General features: G+C 40.9%; 1 protein-coding gene across 1 annotated transcript in view; it reads left to right on the forward strand.

The window, feature by feature from the left end:
• The window catches only part of SHISA9 (shisa family member 9), a 200440-nt gene that overhangs the window by 165040 nt on the left and 16371 nt on the right, over window positions 1-19029 (forward strand). The window contains exon 3 of the mRNA XM_050906140.1: window positions 14049-14204. Coding sequence (XP_050762097.1) covers window positions 14049-14204 — 156 coding nt within the window. The remainder of the gene's footprint in view (window positions 1-14048; window positions 14205-19029) is intronic.

Consider the following 19029-nt stretch of genomic DNA (forward strand, 5'->3'; position numbering starts at 1 on the left):
ATAGCATCTAGTAAAAACATAGAATCATAGAAAGGTTTGGGTTGGAAGGGACCTTAAAGATCATCTAGTTCCCACCTCTCTGCCATGGGCAGGGACACCTTCCACTAGACCAGTTGCTCTAAGCCCCATCCAGCCTCGCCATGAACACTTCCAGGGATGGGGCATCCACAGCTTCTCTGGGCAACCTGTTCCAGTCCCTCACACTCCTCATAGTGACAAATTTCTTCCTTACATCTAATCTAAATCTACCCTCTTTCAGTTTAAAGCCATTACCCCTTATCCTACCACTACATGCCCTTGTAAAAAGACCCTCTCCAGCTTTCTTATAGGCCCCTTTAGGTACTGGAAGGCTGCTCTAAGGTCTCCCTGGAGCCTTCCCTTCTCCAGCCTGAATAACGCCAGCTCTCTCAGCCTGTCCTCATAGGGGAGGTGCTCCAGCCCCCGATCATCTTCGTGGCCCTCCTCTGGACTTGCTCCAACAGGTCCATGTCCTTCTTATGCTAGGGGCCCAAGAGCTGAATGCAGTACTCCAGGTGGGTCTCATGAGAGCAGAGTAGAGGGGGAGAGTCACCTCCCTCGACCTGCTGGTCATGCTTCTTTTGATGCAGCCCAGGAGACGCTTGGCTTTCTGGGCTGCAAGCGCACAATGCCGGGTCACGTTGAGCTTCTCGTCAACCAACACGCCTAAGTCCTTCTCCTCAGGGCTCCTCTCAATCCACTCATCGCCCAGCCTGTATTTGTGCTTGGGATTGCCCCAACCCATGTGCAGGACCTTGCCCTTGGCCTTGTTGAGCTTCATGAGGCTCTCACGGGCCCACCTCTCAAGCCTGTCAAGGTCCCTCTGGATGGCATCCCTTCCCTCCAGCGTGTCGACCACACCACACAGCTTGGTGTCGTCAGCAAACCTGCTGAGGGTGCACTCAATCCCACCGTCCATGTCGCCGACAAAGATGTTAAACAGCGCCGGTCCCAGTACCGACCCCTGAGGAACGCCACTCGCCACCGGTCTCCACTTGGACATCAAGCCGTTGACCGCAACTCTTTGACTGTGATCATCCAGCCAATTCCTCATCCACCGAGTGGTCCATCTGTCAAATCCATGTCTCTCCAATTTAGAGACAAGGATGTTGTGTGGGACAGTGTCAAATGCTTTGCACAAGTCCAGGTAGATGACGTCCGTTGCTCTTCCCTTATCCACCAACGCTGTAACCCTGTCATAGAAGGCCACCAAATTTCTCAGGCAGGATTTGCCCTTAGTGAAGCCATGTTGGCTGTCACCAATCACCTCCTTATTTTCCATGTGCCCTAGCATAGTTTCCAGGAGGGTCCGCTCCACGATCTTGCCGGGCACAGAGGTGAGACTGACTGGCCTGTAGTTCCCCGGGTCTTCCTTTTTTCCCATTTTAAAAATGGGGGTTATGTTTCCCCTTTTCCAGTCAGTGGGAACTTCCCCGGACTGCCACGGCTTCTCAAATATGATGGATAGTGGCTTAGCCACTTCATCCACCTGTTCCCTCAGGACCCGCGGATGCATCTCATCAGGTCCCATGGACTCGTGCACCTTTAGGTCCCTTAGATAGTCTCGAACCTGATCTTCTCCTACGGTGGGTGGTTCTTCATTCTCCCAGTCCCTGCCTTTGCCTTCTGCGACTCGGGCGGTGTGGCTGGAGCACTTGCCAGTGAAGACTGAGGCAAAAAAGTCGTTGAGTACCTCAGCCTTCTCCATGTCCCAAGTAACCAGGTCTCCCGTTGCCCTCCAGAGAGGGCCCACATTTTCCCTAGTCTTCCTTTGATCACCGATGTACCTACAGAAGCTTTTCTTGTTGCCCTTGACGTCCCTGGCCAGATTTAATTCTATCAGGGCTTTAGCTTTCCTAACCTGATCCCTGGCTGCTCGGACAATTTCTCTGTATTCCTCCCAGGCTACCTGTCTGTGCTTCCACCCTCTGCAGGCTTCCTTTTTGTGTTTGAGTTTGTCCAGGAGCTCCTTGTCCATCCACACAGGCCTCCTGGTGTTTTTGCCTGACTTCCTCTTTGTTGGGATGCATCACTCCTGGGCTTGGAGGAGGTGAGCCTTGAATATTAATCAGCTTTCCTGGGCCCCTCTGCCCTCCAGGGCTTTGTCCCATGGTACTCTACCAAGCAGATCCCTGAAGAGGCCAAAGTCTGCTCTCCTGAAGTCCAGGGCAGCGAGCTTGCTGTGTGCCCTCCTCGCTGTCCTAAGGATCTTGAACTCCACCATTTCATGGTCACTGCAGCCAAGGCTGCCCTTGAGCTTCACATTCCCCACCAGCCCCTCCTTGTTGGTGAGAACAAGGTCCAGCGTAGCACCTCTCCTTGTTGGCTCCTCTATCACTTGCAGATGGAGAAAGAAGTTATCATCAACGCGTTCCAGGAACCTCTTGGATTGGTCATGGTCATGGTCATGAATAACAACTAATAAATATTTGTCAAGAACAAATGGAGCTAAACCTAAGCATTTTCCTTCCATGGCAATGTAACAGGCCCTTTGGATGGGGCAAAGATGTAGATATAATAAATCTTGATTTTTAATAAGATTTCTGAAGCTGTTTCTAGAAGGTAGGTGCAAAATGGTCTAAAAACTGCATTCGGAGAATAGTCCCCAATGATTCATATTTTTTGAAATGGAAGGATATACTGAACAGAGTTCTGCAGGGATTTATTCTGTCTCCAATATTGTGCAATATTTTCATTAATGAGGAGGACGATGGGACAGAGCATACATACACTTATTAAATTTGTGGACAACACTTAGCTGGAAGGGGTTTCAAAGGCCTTGAAGGACAGAATTAGAATTCAAAAGATCCTAAAAAGCTGGAAAAATGGTGTGAAAAAAAGAGGTGCATCCCTATTAAATGAGACGCAAGGTTCTATGTAGAAGAATAATCATCTAAACGAACACAGGATAGGAATGAGACAGTAAAGAGCAGTCTGCCATAAAAGGATTTCTGGGCTTTAGGGGATCGAAGGCAGAAATGGATCAACAACACCATGCTGATGCCAGAGAAGAAATGGTATGCTAGGGTGCATACATAAGTAGAGATCCTGCAAGATATGAGACATTTGAGAAGATATGAGATGCCAAACCTCAAGAAAGATGTGTTCAGAAAGGCTGGATTTCTGAGACTTCTAATCATTCTATATGAGAAGACTGACAGCATTCCTATTCTGTAGTGCAGAGACTTCAAAATACATAAAATGCTGCAGCACAAGGGATAGTAATCATCTGCTCTCCATATCCTTGGAGGATAAGAGAACTAATGGACTTAAACTGCCTTAAAGGAAATGTAAAACAGATAATAGGACAAGTTCTCTAATGGTGAGGATACCACTAGAATAGCATTAGAACTGGACCAGATTGTGCAGATAGACTGTGGAGCCCCTCACTGGAGGCTTTTTAAAAACTTGACTAACATCTATCAAGAGTATAGGTAATCCTTCCTGACAGGAGTACAGGATAAATGAGATAATCTTTTGAAAAGCCAGTCATTTGTATTTTCTGTGATTCTATGCAACAAGATAACATACATCCTACTCTGTAATCAGTAAATTTTGTTCTCCGCTATTCTAAAAGATAACAAATTATGGCTATTTCTCTGAGAACAGAACTCTAATTCTTCACTGACCTTCCGAGTTCTTTCTCTGAGTTTTTGTTTGCTTAACACAGACTAACAAAACAAAAATGGCAACGGCATTAATAAGACTTGCACATGCGGCTCGGGAAAGAAGAGATCCATAACTGGATATTACAGCTTCACTGTAGCACACTGACATGTTTTCATCTCTAGAGAGACTCTAAAAGAATAAACTAAATTATACCAGAAAGTAAAAAGCACACTCTTCTCCATTGCTGGATCAGGTCTATCAGGACAGAATATGCCACTGGGATATGCTCAGGTGAGATACGTAATTAAGTAAAATATTTCTCAAACCCCACATTAGCTGAATGATTTGCTAGTGAAATTGTCCTCAACCTTTGCTGACTGAAGAGGAACAATGCTGAGCAACTTCCTTCCAATTTTAACTCTATGTCTGCCTTAAATCTTAACTCTTCTATTGCCTTTGCCCATGAACAACGTGAGAATCCTGCAGGCAATTTGTTACCCACAAGCTATAGGTAGGGGACCACTAAGATACTGCTTAGACATAGCAGGAAATACCAAAGACACGAAGTTGGTAATATGTTTGCTTTTATAATTTTTATACTGTCATGTCTTTTCCTTCTAAACAGTTGGTATATTGGGATAGTTAATAAACAAACTAGTGGAACGCCTGAAGTAAGGGAATTTTTAATATATTCAAGCTGCATAAAAATTTACACTTTTTGGTCATCAATAACCATTACAGTAAGAGAAAACAATAAACAAGTAAGGCATATAAACATAAAATATTATAATGACAGGCACATTTCCATTAAGTAAAAGTATAGTAATTTTTGGAAGAAAAGTAATTTCATTGAAAGACAAAACAGGCAAAACACATAATCTGAGCTAGCTGGTACACCTTAGCAGACTTTTTATTTCTGTGAAAAGGTACAGAAGTGTTTGATTTGTAAAACAACTGATACCTTATGGGAAGGTGTAAAGAACATTCTTCTGGGCAAAAAAAATTCTGTTGTGCAAGTCAAATTTGCTGAATTTATCTTTTCTTAATTTGCATAGCTAAGGATATTTGCAGTGCTCAAAGTGTGTATAACTGGTGGGTTTAATTAATTTCTCAACTCTGCTACTTGAGGCAAAAGAAGATGAAGAAAACCAGAAACGTGGGTGGGAGTGAGAACACAGCACCGCTCCGTGCCCTCCCACAACTCAAGCACTGGAAATTGATATGAAAGCAGGGTCTTGATATCTCAAGAGTTCATCTGCTTATTGCCTTCTTAAAGGTTATAATCCTCTGTTTGTGAAGCCACAATGGGTTGCTCTAGAGAAGATTACAATGTCACAAATCCTATCAGAGGATTATAAGTCTGTCAGGTTGTGAGTAATTATGAAGGAAAAGCAAACCTTCAGAGGACACAAAAATAACCCTCATAAAAGGAGATATGGTGTCACATAATAAAAGTCTACATGGAAAACCAATTTCAGACTGTAGCGCTTTTGCAAAGCAAAAGCCCAGAAAATATTACAAGAATGTGAGTGTGACAGTACAGCATGGAACCCAAGGGAAATGAAAAGCAGAAGAGAGAAGCTTCCAGCCAGTTTAGTCACAAGGCCAGTGATATCCCACTCCCAGCCTCCTCGGATGGCAGTAAAACAGCCAACTGATTTCACAGAACTCTGCTCCTACACGCTTGGAGTCTAACCAGAAACAAGGAGCCCAAACCTGAAACATGATGAAGGCCCCATCTCCTAAATCACTGTGACCACAGAGAATTCAGCACCTCACAGCATCAGGGACTTGATCTAGAAGACAGTGGGAAGCTTCAGTCACCAGCTCTTGAATTTAACTGATACACAAAGATGCAGTTGTCTCTTTCACCATTTGTAACCTGTCACACAGAGTTCAGAAGAGCTCACAGGCATAAGATTCTTATATATATAAATAATTCCCATAGATTTAAACATAAAGTGGCAGCAGCACATTCAGTAAGAAAAAGGCACTTTTACATGAACATCGTGTGCACTTCCCTGGCTGGACTCAGATGGCAGTGGAGCCCCGCACCTCTTCGGCCTCATTACCACTAATTTTCCTTCTTTTATGTTTCAACCCCCCCTAAAATAATTATTCAAAGACATATAATCTCTAACTTTCACATAGGTAAGTGTCTGAAGGATGTAGATAGAAAATTAAAGGGGTGGAGCGGGGAGGATTTGTATTGTAAAATTAGTGCTGTCCTCATCTGCACTTCAGATAAAAGTATTGAGAATGAAGAGTCCATCTGTTTTCGATTGTGTGTAGATAGCATTGCCTTCATCTGACAGCGGCACAGAATTCCACTGCACCGGAAGGAAACATGGGAATTTTGCCATTTAAAAACAGGCACAAGGCATTGTTCAAGCAACAGCAGCACTGACTACACAGCTCACTGATGTGTCTCTGCAGTTTACCTCTCCTGCCAGAGGAAAGTCACTTCCTCCTAAGATACGCACCAAGGGCAGAGCACCATGGATTTTGTGACCTGGCTCCTTGACCTTCTTTCCCATGTCCAGATGAGTGACATTGTCTCTGAACATCAGCTCATGAATCTCCCTACCATAATGCTTTCTCATAAAGACTGCATCCACAATAACCTTGTTCACTGGTGTCTCAAATTAGATCAACAAGGTGCTAAGAGTTACTATGCCATCCTATCTCTTGCCAATTTTCAACTTGAACCAACAGGAATTTTGGTGTCAGTCAGCATTACGAAGCCTGCTGATTCATAAACGCTTGCAGCAGGGGATATGCTTCACTTGCCTATGCTCCATGCTGTCAGTATAGCCCACAACACCATTGTGTCATAAGGAGTTTAATACCTTTTTGAATCTGGCAGTGTAACTGAAGATGAACTGTGTCCAGCATTCTTCTATTTTGGGGAAAAAAGCTTCTCCTCAGAAATCCACTGAGGATATCCATATGTGAAAGACCATGCAACCTCTACTATGGAAGACAGCAACAGACCAAGAGGTTAATCATGTAAGAATAGAAAACATACAGCACTAGACATCAGTATGCTGAGAGACGCTCACATTCAGTGGCACCATGGACAATCAAAAGTATAGCATGTAGCATGGGACTAACTCCTACAATTGCTTAATAGGACAGGGGAAGGCACAAGACAGTATGTTTGATGATAGGCATTTACACTGTAGACTGTCACTTCCATTAAACAGAAACATTTTTTTGCTGGATGAAATGCCATCCCACTCATCTCAGATCCTTTTTGTGACGGTGATTAGACGGGTAGGTTGTCTGTGTTACAAGAATGTTTTTGTGATACAGTGCAGAGACAGAACAGATAACTGGCTAGCATAAATTGCCATGAAAAATATGTATTGTCTCAGAGCTATCACATTTAGGGAAAATATGACTACTCACATGACTTGTGCATCACTGATGAGAAAACAAAAAAGTCTGCATAACATAAGGGACAGAGACTTATAGGGATGACTTACAATACCATTATATACAGAATAACACAACTCCATGTGTTACTGAGGGTAGAACCTCATCTCAGAAGCTGCATTGCAAGGCTACAAGTGTTGAGAAACGGCAGCAGTAACGATCAAAGCTTGGAAAGACTGTCAGATGAAGAAAGATTGAAAGGAGTGAAATTATTTACTTCAGAAAGGAGACAAATATTTGAAAAGTGGAAAAAAAGCATATAAAATAATGAGTGGTACAGAAGCTGGATTGCGAGCATCTGTTCTTGCTAAAATACAAAATCAGTTAAATTGCAAGGCAGAGAAATTAAGATTAGATAATAGCAATACTTTCCAGTTCAGAACTTGTACTAGACTGTGGAAAATGTTGCTGCAGAGTGCCATTAATTTAACAAGAGCTGAAATACCATTTTATGACTATGTGGAGAACAAGACCATGCAGATTTATAACAGTTAATGCAAACCAAAGGGTTTAAGATGACCGCTGTTTTGGGGCATAACCTGCATTGCTATTTCTGGGCAGAACTCCTAGTGTAAGGGATAAGCACACACCTTTCAGAGACAATTTTGCATGTAAATACCATTGGGGCTCTTGCGCCCTCCTGTCACACATCTAGTACTGGACAGAGAGCGGCTACTAAACTGGATGGACCACACATATTATGTATATGTCTATACGTGCACCAACAGTGCATTATCTAATGGGCGTGCAGCCCAATTTTGATGTACCACCTGTTGCAGAACATACCCTTGTATGCTCCTGCATGCAACGATGCTCTGGATGTGAATAAGAATATCTTCTAAAAACACAACATTTAATGCAAATCTGAAGGAAGGGGCAAAGAATGTAAATAAAAAGACAATGACAATGGCAATACAATACCTACAAAGAGAGAAAAAACTCAGGTTATGTAGGTGTAGGAAAATGCACAGACACAAAACCTCAGTAAGGGTCAGTTCAACTGCATTGGGACAACCTACAGGGAGGCAAGAGCAAGTACATAGGCCAAGGATTTGAGTTTCACCCCAACAGGAGGCTCAGTCCCATGAATGGAGAAGAGTCTTATTATCCAGGAAGGAGCTGGTCTGAAAGGAATTAGTTTACAGGCATAGTCAAGCTGTTAAAATCCCACAGCTTTCATCATATCTGGGATTTTTCAGAAATAGCACCTGCAGTTTCTGTTGGTGAGGCTTGTAGGAATGCGAGTATAGATTTGCAATGCTGGATGAGCTAGTCTTATAATTAAGTGTAATACACTCAAGAACAAAGAGGCAAATATGCATGTTGGTGGCAGTGCAGTTATGGATGGGAGGGGAGCAATTTTATACTGGTATTCTTTAATCACTCAGATCTATCCTGTTTTCATAGCGGTTATTTTCAATTTCAGTTATTTCAGGGCATATCTTTTTCTCTTGAGTATCTGAAAATGCTCAGCTATTATTATATTTTGCTCTGAATTTTCCCTTTTTTCCCCCTTGACTTCCCAGTCTTCTTTTGTCTGTCCTGTTCTCATTTCTTTTGTATGTGTGTCTGCAGGTGGCTTTTATAGCAAAATCTCATTCTGCTCTCCTGCCCTTCCCCCGTCCTCTCCTGTTTTGTTACTGCATCGCTTGTCTCATTTGTTCTTTTCCTTATGCTTGTAACTGCTCATTTACTGATAGATTCCATTCTGTGCCGACAGAGTTTTTTCATTTTCCCTGTCTTCAAGCACCGAATCATTGACTTCATTGCTACAGAAAGGAATGAATCCCCAGGCCACTCTACAGAACAGGTTTCACCCTCCCATGGCTGAAGAGGAGGAGGATAGTGGCTGAGCTTAATGGACTTTCCTGGCAGGTTGTTGGCCCTCAAACAGTGAACAAGCTTATTATTGCTAGCAGCCTACTGGCATCCCTTCCTCAAACCCTGAGTATTTCCCATAACCCTGGCAGGTTCTTGACAAGAATAATCAAACTAGGTGAACAGCACAATATATTATATAAACAATGCAGAAAAACAAACAAACAAACAAACAAAAAGTTTTGGGGCTTTTGCCTTGTCTTACCACATTCATACATGTGACCATGGTGTGTCAGGTGTTTCCACATTGGGTTCTTATTTGTATTTAGTAATTGCTGAGATGCCCATTCCTTGATTTCTGAATGAAGTGCATAAATTAGATATGACACCATCTTAATTGGATAGAGTGCAGCATAACTACAGCAACCAATTACATTATTGTTGTCACCGTGATGCACACTAAAGCAACTCCAAAATTCACAATCAGGCAGGGGTGGAAACACTCCAAAAAAAGAATTTTCACTTGAAAAATGCAGTAAGCTGTTAGCTGTGACATCTGGATACAAGTTTCAATTGTATGGCTGAGGTACAGGACAAGATAATAAACAGATAACTTCATCAACTACTGGGACTGTGACCAGAAGCCGATGCCTTAGCCATTTCCAAAGGCTCATTGTTGGTAGCTGGGATGTAAACCCCACTTTCTCTAGCTATAAACTGCTTTTGGTGGAGCTTCCTTCCAGTTCTTATTTTCTGCTCCATTTGCCTCCCACAAACTTTTGTATACCTAGACCTCTTAAGGGGATAACAGTCAAAAGCACTCTTCAGCATCTGCAGACCTTTTTTGGTTTTCTTTTTTCCTGTATGTCTCATTTTCTGTCCAGCAGACATCTGGCTTTTGTGTGGTGAGCTCCAGCATGCTTTTTCAAACTCTTCCTTTTGGGCTGGTAGTAAGAAGACAGAGAGCAAACCACTAACACTAGGTCCAGAATGACTCCTCAAAGTCTTGGGAGGTTAGGAAGCAGCCTGGCATCATATTTCCTTGCTTCAGCAGAAAACAAGATAGGTTGTGAATATTGTAGGTTTTTTACAATATCACCATTGCTAATCAGGTCTGACTATTCATGCTAGAAGCTGTGGCACAAGCAGTTTTTTGACTCTTTGTGATGTTCATATTCTCTGTCTTTTAAAAATAAACACGTAAATTGGCAGTGGCACAGTGCAGCTGGTTATATGGAATACTGTGCTGGACAATGTACCAGTGTCAGGTTGCCAAAAGTAATGTATCAGCACAGCCACAGCTTTCAGGTTAAGGTTGTCCCCATACAGTGAAGCCAGGTACTTGCAAATACCAATCACAGAATATCTGGTTTATAAGTATAAAGGATTTAACTTGGCACTAGAGGTCAGTCATAAAGCTGGTAGGGATTTTTCTGGTTAAACTTTCTTCCAGTTGAAACCAATGCCTTGTATCCCAGAATATTTTGAATAATCCAATAGATTATTATTTGCTCCCCAAAACTTAACACTTACTATTTTTTCCAATTTCAGGAAAAAACCTCAAAATCTCAAATTTCACATTGAGATCTTGTGAAGTAATTGTAGACAAATTTCTTTATTTGCTGAGAGAATCCCTATTCAGTATTGCTGTGACTGAAGCAGTGTTTATAAGACAACACTGCCGAGGCCAATACCTTTTTTAGTTATAAATGTAGATTGCCCCAGAGCAGGCAAGGCAAGTCCTGTTTAAAACCTCCTAGTTGCTCACAGCTAAGCCTGGGCTCCCCTCAGTGGTAAGACTTACACTCCCCATCACCGTGCCTACTGCAGAATTTGCATTACACCATTGTTACTTCAATTACAAACATTTCCCAAATAACATCCAAATATAGGTGAATTTACCCATCATCGTTACATTAACTATGTGTGGAGAAGACAACGTAGGTGTCCATTTGCTCACTTATTTCTAGAAACCCAAAGATAAGGAATCAGATCACACACAGTTTAGCGAGCTTGCAAACAAATGCAACATTTACCAGTTACAGCCAGTTAGACTAAAACTTAGTACGATTCAGATTTAGACAGATGTATATATCAAGCTGAGATTTTCCTTTCAGGCCCTAGGAGTCCATTCCAATGGGAGTCTCTTTATAAATAGGAATCGTTCTTCAATATAGTTCAATGCACTTTGGCAAAGTTTGGCCTTTTGCTTAATTTACTTTGTGCAAATGGCCAATTGAATGAGTAATTTGAACTGTGTCTTCTATGTGATGACTTAGTCTTGTGTAAGCATCTGGGTGTGAGTGAGGGGCACTGTGCAGTCAGTGCGGCAGTGAAAGAATGACTGTCATTAATTTGCTTGAAATTCATAATTCAGGAGAGTTCTGGGCTTTTAATAAGACAAAAGAGAAGTCAAAGATGATCTGGAAATGGAAAACATATTTCTTTACATCTCCTTAAAGACTCAAAGAACCAAACCCCAGCAACATTAGTAACAACATAGTCTGCCACTGAACACCTGGACGAAAAAAAAGTACTCCTAATTAATTTTCCCCAGTACATTCCTGGGGTAACTTTCTTCACTACGTTTAAAGAGATGACTGAGTAAAAATTATAGGTCTAAGTAAGAAACACAGCTAGAAAAACAGTCCTGGTTAACTACACCTTATTTACATTGTTTTTGCAAGTCTCTACAGCTGCAAGTCACTTTGGCAGTGAGCATAGAAATACTGGTGCTCACAATACTTTCATTACAGTGAAATCATGATGTTTTGTCAGACTGAGTAATAAGAATTGCCACAAGGGAACTTCGTAGTAGTAGCATCTACGAAGCGCTGATTTAGCTCTACTCGGAAAAAAATTAGTGAATGTAGTGGTAAAAGGTTGATGCCTTCCTTATATTAAAGGTCCCACCCATGCTGGTATCTTTACAGCTGCCCTATTACCAAAATATGGCTGTGCTAGCATTCCTCCTCAAAAGCGTACTTGTAGATGCAACCATAAAAGAGAGACATTTGGAAGATATGGACAGTTTGGAAAGAGTGGTCAGCTATTTTATGTTTCAAGCCATTAGAGTAAGAGGCTTTCCTCGGGTGTTCTCTAGAGATAGAACGGGAACGGAATAGGATTTCATGAATTCTTGCTTTACGAGAAAAGTCACTCCACTTAGTTACATCAGACATGCCAGTACTATAGCTGAACAGAAACTTACTGAGAACTTTTATTTATTAGAAAATAGCAATTCATTAAAATAACAACTGTTTCTGTGAAAGGGTTGACTTAACAAGCTTACCCTTTCAAGGTAAACCTATCAAAAAAGATTCAAAAAGTGTTCCAATACTTTTTTGGGGAATTCTGGAACAGAAAAGTTTCTGGTTTTCAATCCAAAATAACGTGTCTCTCTTTAAAAGTGAGCCAACTTATTTTATATATACATAATTTTGAAATCATAACAAGATGTTTCTCCTGATCTGACACAGTATTTGCAAAAAAAAGTCCAACTTCAACTTCAGATTTCATTTGTTTGGTAAAAGAAAAAAAACACTTACTGAAAAACTCTTTTGTTATGGGAAAATAATCGCTCATTCAGCTCTACCTACTATCCAACAACCAGTTTGTTCCCTATGAACAACCAGTAACAGCAAGAGGAATCATACTGTTATTACATGGTAGCATTTCTACTGTTTTTCGTGAGTTGCCTCGAGGTGCCCTCACAACTTGTTTATATGTGTATGGGGTAGGAGGATGTGATTACACTGCTCTGCAGAGGCAGGGGCAGCCTCAGTCTGAACAGCAGAGACTGCACCAGGCAGCAGCAATCGTGAAGAAGAAAGTTAAAAAACGCCTTAGCTTTCCTTTTCTCTCCCAGTAGTAAATCTGTTAACTGGCTTCTGAGCTCCTGCTCATGCACTCAGCTTCGTTAATGAGCTGTGGAAAGCCAAGTGGCTCAATTCCCTTAAAATCCTGGCAAACTGCAGGGATATTTGGCTCCTGCCAGATCCTGTGGGCACTTGGGGGGTGGTCCACTCACTCCATCACAATAAGCCTTCTTTCCCCTAACTGCCCAGCTTGCTTTCTACATGATCATAAGCCTATGCTTGATGCTGTGGGAGTTACTGTATTGTCACCAATTCAGCACCATGGTTTCATTGCAGGAGAAAAATTCACTCGTCTGTGATTTCAGAAGCCACGATAAGGTTCTAGGATTGACAATCAGCTCCAAATAACTCAAAATACAGAGCCTGGAGAAAGACTCAGCAAAAAAGATATGCTGACCATGTTGAAATCTGCTGAAATTTAGGTTTGCAAATTGAGTGCAGCATACAATTCTGACGAAACTTTTTAAAGGCTGGAATCAAACATTAAAAACAGCTAATAAATTATGGTATATCTTAGAAAGAAAAGTATCCAGGCTGTATTCTCTACTATAAAGGAACAAATCAACTACAGAATGGATATGGCGTGAGTGCTGGTATAAAACTGTACATAAGCAGTAATTAGCTTCTGCTTTTAGGTATGTCTGCTACAGAAAAAGTTATCTTGGTATGATATTGTGATACCTACTGTCAGGGAAAAGGAGAAAATATAAGGACAAAGTATGAGCTCTGAAGAAATCACCTAATGATAGTCATGAGCCAAAACTGCACATTCTGCACTGTGGGGCATGTCTACAGGACACAACATAATGCTGTGCAAATAACCAAGCTGGTTCTGGTATTAAAAGCAGTGTAACTGCATATATGCAGCAGCCTGCCTGAGCCAATTTAAATTAGCCTGGTTATTTAACTGCACAGAGAGAGTGATACTACTGCCCTGTATTCAACTACCTTGGAATAAACTTCAAGTTTTGGTTTGTATCCTAATGCTGCAGCAAATTCAGTCTTTGTGTTGGTGTTCAATTGTTTTGAAAATCTATTTTTTAGTTCAAAGATCTTTTTTATACAAAAGATAGCATGTATTGCTACAATCATTGGTCAGCCTTTAATCATGCCATTAACTGTTTGAAGTACGGGTTTGCTGTACTCAAACTCCCACTTCGTAGTAAATAGTGTTTTGTTGCATTAAATCTCATGACATATCCTGTCTAATCCGTACTGCATAATGATGTTAAAACTTTAAGACTGATTTATTTTTTTCTTAATGCTTGTCGATTTTCTTTAATACAGATCCACCACAGATGAATAACGTCATGCCAACATCTCCCCTCCTTCCTCAGATGGCACATCAACATTCATATCCCAGCCTGGGACAGATCACAAACCCATATGAGCAACAGCCCCCAGGCAAAGAGCTTAACAAGTACGCCTCTCTAAAGGCAGTCGGTAAGTAACCAACACGATGCATGACTTCTCCTTTAGATCAGTATGCTGCATTTGCTATTGTCAGCTGACAGTCTGCTTCAAAGTTAAAAACAAAATCTTGCTCATCTGGACTACTTCATGATAGAATTTCATATAGAATATCATGTTAGTTGGAAATGTATTAAAAATTAACAGGGGGACTACAATAAGAAAATTACACGTAAGAATTGGTGATCATATGCATGTGTGTTTATATATGCATACAAAACCACACCATACCTACTGTACACCATTTTTCAGCAAGTTTCACCTATGTTGTATGCACACTGTTCAGCCCTAATTCTTTATGCCCTGAATATGCTTACCTATGCATTTCGGTATGTATTTTCCATACCTATCTGCACAAATGAGAGAGAAAAACATCAGATATGTGGCAATTTTAAAGCATGTAATTTAGACACCTGCTGAATACTTCCAAAAAGAGAAGGAACTAGTACACTTCCGAAGAGCTTTCACATTTTCTGCAGGATGTGCATTAGTAGGTCACTGGAGGAATATTCTGAGGCCTTATGATTTCAAACAATAAGTGCATCATAAAGCTCCTAATAAAGATCCTGGTGGAGGCTATTTTCTGTGACTGATTAATGTCATACACCATTATTTTAAGCAAATGGGAGAACTTCCTCAAAGAAACAGTTGTGGGGAGGGAAAAGGACAATAGCGGGCAAAGATTTCAACATAATTTTCAAATTGGAAGCATAAGTTGATAATACTTTTCAGGGGCTGTAAATACCTGCTGCACACCATATGAAGACAGAAAGCCTTTATTACCTTACATTTCAGGCCCTTTCTAGACAATAATAAATTAAGAACTGGAGGGGGTCTATTCATAGCTTCTCACTAACCTTTGCTCAGCTTACACATATGGATGTTAACATCATTTCCCCACTAATTTAGAGCAGTATCACACTGCCTATTTCCAGACAGAGCTATTTAGCTCAGAAAAACAGCAGAACAGCTGAGAACATTCTGACTTAAGAATCTAGTATTCATCACACCAGAAAAATTTTTAATCACAAACTGACGTTCCTTTATCTGAACTTCAGGATAGCAGACCTCTAACAAAACATACATCGAAGTCCCATCTCAAATAGTTTAGCTTTGCTTTAGCTTCCTGTTTTTGTTTCTTACAAGTGGCATTTTTAAATCTGTTTATAAACAAGACAAGGGTTAATAGCTTTCTGCTGAATTTTGAATACAGACAGAGTAGCTTTACAATTCCTTCTTCAAAAGGTGATGCTGTGTAATGATGTGGTGATTATCACAGATTTATGCACTGATATCAGGCTTCTTTTTCAGATGTCAATTTAGGTCAAGCCAATCATCAAAGCTAAAAGGCACTTAAGCATAATAAAATGAGAGATGAAACACTCAAAAGAAACTTCTCTCATCTGCCCAAGAGCCACTGAATGTACTTGGTTTTTAAAATCATTAAATTAGAACTAAAATATTTCTTGGGTGTCTGAGTACAAGTTTTTAAAGCAGCTAGATTATAACCATACAGTTAAATCAACCTTGAAAGATTGTGCACTTCAGCTCCAGAAGTTGTATAATGCCTTTCAGAATCTTAAACTAAATTAAACATAACTTTCAGGGACATTTTCTTCCAGGAGGATTGCACCATCTTCCCGTGCTTTTCCCCTGTCCTTCCTATCCCCTCTCTTTTTTTTCCCTGTAGATCTACTGGTCTCAGACCACATTAGCCAAGTTTTAGATTCAGGTGAATTTTCACAAGGGAAGTACAAAAGTGCTGCATTGTTATGCAAATTTTTCAGCAGAAGACAACAGAGATTTGGAAACTGTTATACATTCACACCTTTTGTCTGGACATATGGAGCAAGAGCTAAAAACGCTCAGTTTTTAACCACTTTCAGACTCTCAAGGCCATGATTCTTCCCAAGAGGTACCTCTTGAGTACATCCCAAGATCACAGAGAGATTTTCCATGATGCCAGCCAGGCCTGGGTTTGTGACCACGCTGACATCAAGCTAGCCAGACTGCACATTGCAAAGTTCATATTGGCTTTATGAGAGCTCTGAGAGGAAATAGCAACTGGCCTACATCAGGCCAACCAATATAAATTTAACCTGACAACATCTTTTGAACAAATAGACATAGACTGAGTTCACCTTGACCTGGTATTCATGTCACAGGGTGATGGCATTTTTCATATGCTAACATTCAGAGTTGCATTTACTGATCCCCATAGCAGGTTAACAAGTGCGTGTAGTCCATTTCCCTTTGCATTCATTGATAGTGGCTTGAGGGTGGATTCATTTGCCACAACAGAAATTTAATAAGGGATGCGTTCTGTATTTCTCCATGTGTTTGAGGCAAACCATATTCATTTAAGTGCCTCTTACTCTGCATGATCCCATTGTTTGAGTGTAGTCCACTGTGCTTAACTCACTTCTTTAATGGGCGGTGGGGGTGGAGGAAGAAGCATTCCTATTGCTTTGTAGCAACTGTAGCTATAGTACATTAACATCATCATAATGTGGCCATAAGTGGTAAGAAGTTTAGATAACTGAAAAAGTGATGCTTTACCAGAGGCAGTATTAAATTAATTTCCACACAGCTGCTTTCTTCTGAACTACAGATGTCCTAAAAATTTGGCTGTCTAATTTTAGAAGTGAGCTACTCATCCCTCTGTGACTGGCTGCTGTGAAAATTCAGTTCATGGAAAAGTAGCGAGTCACAGTAATCTCTGTTTTGGATCGTGTTCGGGACCTGCATTAAATTCAGTGCCTAAGACTCAAGCGCTTGTGAAAACAAGAGACAAAGTGCATTGCTGTTAATTTGCATTGTGTTACTGAATGAGAATGACCAATACCTTGGTAGTGAGGCCAAGCTGATCCTTAGGAAGTTATTTTAAAGCTACACTCCAGACTCCAAATCATATAGCTTAGCAGAGTGCAATTTGAACTTGGAATGTTCATGCATGTATGCAATGCAATGTGTGCATTGCAGAGTGTCTGATTCAGCACAAAAGGGGAGAAGAGGGTTGAAAAGGCCAACGTGGATGTATTTTATTTAAAAAGCAAAATATTTTTATGTGAACCAGTTCAAACTGCGCAGCCAAGCCCTTACATACTCAAATGGAAGAGGATGTTTTCCTCGTTTCTTGTTAGGAATTTCTTTACTTGTTGCAGCCTCCAGAATTCCTTAAGTACTGACCAGCGGCTACTGACCAAATTCACCTTTTCCTCTTACTGTCTGCTGGCATTTACATCTCTGAATAATGCGAGGACATTCTGTGCCTATTTTATACTCTCAGATGAGTGCTTGGAGTACAACAAGGTAATAGTGAGTTGAGATTTACTTACTGTTTTCCTCACTGCACCAGAATTTTACTCTCCTTCTACCTTAACACATACACCACCAGGGAATAATCAGCAGAAGGTAGAGGACCCCTTGGAAACAAGACAGAGTAACATGCACTTCCTGAAAGAACAGATAAGCAATCCATCTCCTAGCATCTCTAGCCTATCTGACTGACTGATAGGTGCACTCTGTTCATCCATTATTTGTCCATTTTTGAGCCAGAGAATCTTTTTTCAACAGTGTCAAATTTGTCCCACCAAAGAATGTCAGAGACTGTATCTGAGGAAAAAGGGTTAACAAGCTCTAAGACCAGTCTGACCAAAAGTGGTCACTGAATGTTGTGTGGCAATAAAACACCCAGTGTTTAGATAGCTCAATTTTTTAGTCACCTGAGACAACATGATCCTGGTTTCCTTTGGTGCTTTTACAGTATTTGATTATTTATGTGAAAAGTGCAGAAAGAGGTTTTTCTGCATAAATTATTCTTATTTCCAGTTCATCAGCTATGTTATTACTCTATGCTTAAATGGTTATTGCTCACTTAAGCAATTCTGACATGCCTAAAGCTACAAGTGGATGGAGATCTTTTATCTGAACACCTTCATGAAATTCAAGTCCCAGGACTTACAAAGGTAGCTCATCACAAGTTTTTATACACATCATTTGGACACTCATTCAGAAAGCATGAACAATCCAACTTCAAATTCCACTCTGCTAAGCTGTAAGAGTTGGAGCCCATCCTGTTGCTTAATAAGAGTTTCCTAGAGCTCAAATTGGCCTGACTATCCTGAGGTATTAGTTATATTTATTCAGTCACATTGTTCCGCGAGCCTGGCTCTGTAACAGTTAATTTTCTTTCCTGAGTTTCAGGGAGTGCAAAGTGACTAGCTTTCTTTAGAGCTTCTTGCAAAAATCAAAAAATACCCCAAACCCAACATTCTAAAGCCCTGCAGGACTGGGAGAAAGATCTCTCAGCTGCTGGAAAGGTGCACAGACATACATGTAAAAACTGAGAATGCAAGTATTTCTGCAGTTTAACATGATTTTATATTTTTTTCATAAACTTTCTTCTTCCCCTCTCTCACACACACACCTTTCAGGAACTGACTGGGCATGACTTAAGAAGAGATAACTCAGCCAGTTTAAATTTTTGCCAAAAAAACCCAACCCCAAAACCAATGGACAGAATTCCTCCCTGAAACTCAGACCCAGAAAACCTTCAGTGATGCTGGGAGTTGTAGTTTCCTGTGGGATGAAATCAGATCTAATTGACTGGATATAGAGAAGCTAGAAGGAGGATATAATTGGCAGCAGACTCATCATCACATCTCTGAGTCTACAGCTCCCAGCATTTCTTGAAGCTTCACTGTTCTTTGATCCCCAAGCAAACATTAGACAGTTCTCCAGCTCTGCCTGCAGCTGCAAAACTCCAAACTGAGATTCTGCAAATGTGACACTCAAA

Source organism: Gymnogyps californianus, chromosome 15, assembly GCF_018139145.2.
Source record: "Gymnogyps californianus isolate 813 chromosome 15, ASM1813914v2, whole genome shotgun sequence".
NCBI lineage: Eukaryota > Metazoa > Chordata > Aves > Accipitriformes > Cathartidae > Gymnogyps > Gymnogyps californianus.